Raw genomic sequence first — 4,619 nt, 5'->3', positions numbered from 1 at the left:
CCAGTCCGTCTCTGAATGCTGTTTGTCGGTAAAAATGACATTGGTTTCAGTCATATTTACATGGAGGATTTTTCACGGTAATTCATCATAAATGAAAACGGAGGCTGCATTCGACTCCACTGGCGTTGGACGAGTTCTTGTAGCGCAGCGGCCAGGACGCGCTCCTGGGACGCGTGGGGCCATTCTGAGGAAGAAACGCTCAGGACCAGAGACTGAACACGGGGACCCAGCGGTTGGGTGGAGAGGGAGCTTCCCTGGGAGAAGGCTGTCGTAGCATCTGGTGTCTGCATTTAAAGCACTTAAAGCCTTATCATTCAAAGCAATTATGTTTCTTTGTTTGTCTCAGCACACCAAATTTACCCTCATAGAGAATCTCTTACAGGAGCTGAAACGGTACTTCCCTCTCCCTGAATTTCATGCTCAAATTGACAGCCCCACCTGGAAATCCTCCAGCCAGAATAAGACTGAGGGAGACCAAAAAGGCAGTAACAGCACAGAGACTTCAGAGTTTTCTTGGAAGGATTTCTCTCTTTCTTCTTACTCTGATTTTGGTGCAAAAGTTATTGCTCATGTGACCCCACACAAAATCATAAATTAAATGGATTAGGAGATTACACTATCATGGAGAAAATTCCACTCTCGTAATCCCCTGCTGGGCCTGTAATCTGCAGGACTTTCCCATTTTACCTCCTTTCTATTTTAACCCCGAACTCTTAATGCCTGGCAGGAGCCTATCACCCTCATTGGCTGCGGAGGGATTTGCTGGGTACTTAAATGCCAACTTCTCATCTGAAGAAGGTTTTGTGCTTTTGAGTTTTGCTGGGGAGAGGTGTCTTTTGCATCCATCACCACCAACACTGAATCGGGACAGCCCACGCACTGAGCAGTTTGTTTTTTCCCCGATACTGTGACCCCTGCAGTGCTGGGGACATTTGGACTTTAAAGGCAAGAAGCAGAAAGAAAAAAACAAGCAGAAAGAAGCAAAAAGAAAACCCTCACATTTCAGAAAACATTCATTTTTGGCTGCAAAGTGACCAGCGCTTGGTGTGGAGATGGGGAACATGGACGGGAAAACCGTGGAGGAGCTGAGCAGTACCGAGTGCCACCAGTGGTATAAGAAGTTCATGACGGAGTGTCCTTCTGGCCAGCTCACCCTGTATGAGTTCAAACAGTTTTTTGGCTTGAAAAACCTGAGTCCGGCAGCGAACACATACGTTGAGCAAATGTTTGAGACGTTTGACTTTAATAAGGTAAATATTGTCCTTCCCGCTCAGCCTGCGCCCGGATCGGCTGTGCTCTGCTCCCTGTGTGCGATCGCGTGTGGTGTGTTTGGGTGGAAGCAATACAGATGCGTTTCCAAGTATGTATGGTGTTATTCTCTGCGGTCTCATAAATTGTAAAATCAGTTACGTAAGGTGAAAACTCTCAAGAAAAAATCCTCAGCTGCTGACTGTTCTGGGAGAAAATAGACTTCTCCTAGAATTGATATTTCCCTTTTAATTTTGAGTTATTAAAACAGTGGGGTTTTATCGGCTAGTCCGCGATCCCTTTAAAATGAAGTGCCCTTTAATCCTTAAATATCTAATGTTGTGACAGTAAGGAACAAGCGAGCAGCGTGAGAACAAGAGCTGCATTCATGCAGAAACAGCGAGTTCCCGAGCCATGCGGCGTGGCATGCGCTACGGTTTACAGAACAGATCGCGCTTGTTTTTCTGTTGTTTTAAATTGTAAATGGATTACAGTTTCATGCACTTTATTACATGCGCTCAGTCCCGTACGATAAGCGGCGTGGGCCCTTTGTTCCTGCGGAGAGGCTTTGCGCCTCGGGCTGTCGCAGTGCCGGACCCCGGAGCGGGGCAGTCCCGGAGCGTTCGGGAGCGCTCTCTTCCCAGCTCAGGAGCAGCGCAGATGGATGCTGTGCCTCTGAGAGGAAGCAACACCCTCCTTTACTTGCAAACGCTTTGAAATTGCGCCTCATGGGAGATGAGGAGTATGTTTTATGGCAATCTGAAGGGCTTAGTGGGCTGAATCCCACTGAAAGTAATACAATTAAGGCCCTAAATCCTTTAGGTGCTTTTGTTTGTGCCTTGGTCTTTACCGTGCTCACTGCGCCGTGTTTGAATGCGTGCCTGAAAAGGGAATTGATGCACAGGAAATCCTGCTGGGAGTGGGCTCGGTAGCTATTTATATGTAATCTAGCTCCTGCAGCGGTGGGATAAAGCAGATGATCTCTTCTTGAACCAGCCCCGTGGTGCAGTGGCTTGGTTCATTGATAAAACTCCGGCTTACTCCCTCCCAGAGACTTTCCGTGGTTTGTAGTACATACCATTTTCCTTCAAAGTGCTTTGAATCTCAGCGGTGTGTGCCATCCAAGTGCCCTGTGGCGGGCACTACGCATTTTAGCGGGTTTAGTGAACGTCACGGGGCAGCGCCTGGAGGCAGGTTGGTGGCACCTGAGCTCACCCCAGCACAGCTTTGCGTTGGTACCGTAGTCCTGGCTGGAGAGCGGGCCCAGCTGATGGTCTCTAACGCCGTGGCGTGAGCTGGTGGTGGGCAAACACCTAGGAGGAAAGTCAAAGATAAAACTGTTTGTGCTTTTGACGTGACCAAACGTGAAGCAGATACGGAAACAGCACAGGGAGAGCGCAGCGCCTTCGCGGCCCGAGGGGTCAGCGGCAGGCTGGGGTGATTCCCGAGCTCCTTGCTCTCCTGGAGGTTCGCATGCAAGGCCCCTTTGCAGCAGCAAAGAGCCATAGGTGTGTGCAGACTGGATAACGCCAGGTAATCCACCAGGGTTCATCTCCATAAGCTCCTTCCTCTTTGACCTCTGAATTACCGCTGCTTTGCATAAGGGGATTCCTTTAGCGCAGGCTCGCTTTCGAGTCTTCGTTAGTCCCCAAGCCAGGTACACACACCGAGTGCGTTCGTTATCAACACATAACGGCTCTGCATAGGTTAACGCGGAGCCCGCACCGTACGGTCCACTGGCTTTAAGGGGTGGGCGTTCAGGGGACCCGCACCCGGCGCCTCTGCTGCGCTCCCCAAGCCCCTGCTCTCAAGGTGGTGGCCACACACTGAAGTCTTCCAGCGGGGACTTCCAAAAGTGACCAGGAAAATCACTTACGGCCTGACTCTTGGCTTTTAATCTCATCTAGCTTCTAACCTTCTGCTTTTAGGACGGCTACATAGATTTTATGGAGTATGTGGCAGCTCTGAGTCTGGTCCTGAAAGGGAAGGTGGATCAGAAGCTGCGATGGTATTTCAAGCTCTACGATGTGGATGGGAACGGCTGCATTGACCGGGGAGAATTGCTGAACATCATCAAAGTGAGTGGGCTCAGCTTTTTCCATTTCTTTCATGGACAATGGTTATTAAATGCAGGTAGACAGAAACGTTGTAACAGGAACATTCCAACCCCAAAGACAACTCCCTGGTAAATTGGTAGGCACTGGTCAAACCTGCTGCTTGTCCTCTGCCAGTCCTCCCAGCAGGCTGGCCTCCCTGGCCAGACCTGCCTCGAACACCCCACGTCCCCCACGGCACCTGCACGCTGCGACACGCAGCCACCCCTTGTCTTCTCGTTGCAGGTTGTTTAACCACATCCACTGAAACCGGGCTGAGATAAGCACTTGAATTTAATCTAAAGGTTTTCAGAGGTGAACGGCTCTTGGCTTATCCCAGTATGCCCACTTAATCTTCAATGCATTGGTTCCCTTTTTAAGTGATTTTCGTCTCCAATTTTTTAGAAAGACATTATTCTTTCACAGCCTAACTGCCTTCAAAAAAGTTTGGCCTCTCATGTCTGGTCACTTAGCCGCTTGTACCAATGGATACACAAATAATCTGCATAACACTCAGTAATTGTCCTCTGTGTCCTTCTTTCCCTCCAGGCTATTCGAGCTATCAACCAGTACAACGAAACGATGACGGCTGAGGAATTCACAGACATGGTGTTTGACAAAATTGATATAAATGGAGATGGTGAGGAATTTTCTTATGCAATGCCAAATACCGCTCCCACTTCCCCCTTCCCCGCAGTTCAGTCTGCCAGGGCCATTCCAGATGTTGGATGTCCTAAAACACCAGGACATGAGGGGAGCTGGCAGCGAGCGGCTCTGTCCGGCTCCCCGCCCCCTCCGCGGGCGGCCGCTGGCCTGAGGGGACGCTGCGAACTGCCCCTCTTCATACTGGCAGCGTGGGGACCTGCGCGGAGTTTAGCTGGGATGGGGTTTGGGGTGTGCGGTACACAGACCCGGGACCTCAGGAAGGGCCCCATGTCATGGTCTGTGCAACTTCTGGGGGGCTGCTCCGAGGCTGCCGGCGGAGCCAGGAGAAAGGCTGCAGGATTTAACAGACCTTTCCTGAACGTGCTCTCGCAGGTGAGCTCTCTCTGGAAGAGTTCATGGAGGGTGTGCAAAAGGATGAGATGCTGCTCGAGATCCTCACCCGCAGCCTGGACCTGACACACATCGTCCAGTTGATCCAGAACGATGGGAAGAACCCGCATGTGCCGGGGCAGGCGGCGGAGGCTGCCCAGTAGGATCCCGGGATGCCTTCCCTTCATCTCTACTTTTTCCCCCTCGCATTATTAAAACAAGACGTGTTGAGGCTGCGGGAGC

The 4,619-nt window shown here is 50.8% G+C and overlaps 1 protein-coding gene across 1 annotated transcript; it reads left to right on the top strand.

The window, feature by feature from the left end:
- Positions 1-1,052: 1,052 nt before the first annotated feature.
- On the top strand, positions 1,053-4,540 carry GUCA1A (guanylate cyclase activator 1A (retina)). The gene is made up of 4 exons (XM_010296574.1): positions 1,053-1,250; positions 3,177-3,326; positions 3,891-3,981; positions 4,380-4,540. The coding sequence occupies exons 1-4, from the start codon at positions 1,053-1,055 to the stop codon at positions 4,538-4,540; spliced, it is 600 nt and encodes a 199-aa protein (XP_010294876.1).
- The last annotated feature ends 79 nt before the right edge of the window (positions 4,541-4,619 follow it).

The sequence above is a fragment of the Phaethon lepturus genome, unplaced genomic scaffold, assembly GCF_000687285.1.
Source record: "Phaethon lepturus isolate BGI_N335 unplaced genomic scaffold, ASM68728v1 scaffold53251, whole genome shotgun sequence".
In the NCBI taxonomy this organism is placed as follows: Eukaryota; Metazoa; Chordata; class Aves; order Phaethontiformes; family Phaethontidae; genus Phaethon; species Phaethon lepturus.
The sequence above is the reverse complement of the archived record's forward strand: the minus strand, read 5'-3'. Positions and strand labels throughout refer to the sequence as shown.

What these genes read in the sequence shown, in the direction of transcription:
- GUCA1A (XM_010296574.1), top strand. Translation starts at nt 1,053, where the DNA reads ATGGGGAACATGGACGGGAAAACCGTGGAGGAGCTGAGCAGTACCGAG. An exon ending in AGACGTTTGACTTTAATAAG is followed by an intron (nt 1,251 to 3,176) that starts GTAAATATTGTC and finishes TTCTGCTTTTAG; the next exon opens with GACGGCTACATAGATTTTAT. An exon ending in AATTGATATAAATGGAGATG is followed by an intron (nt 3,982 to 4,379) that starts GTGAGGAATTTT and finishes GTGCTCTCGCAG; the next exon opens with GTGAGCTCTCTCTGGAAGAG.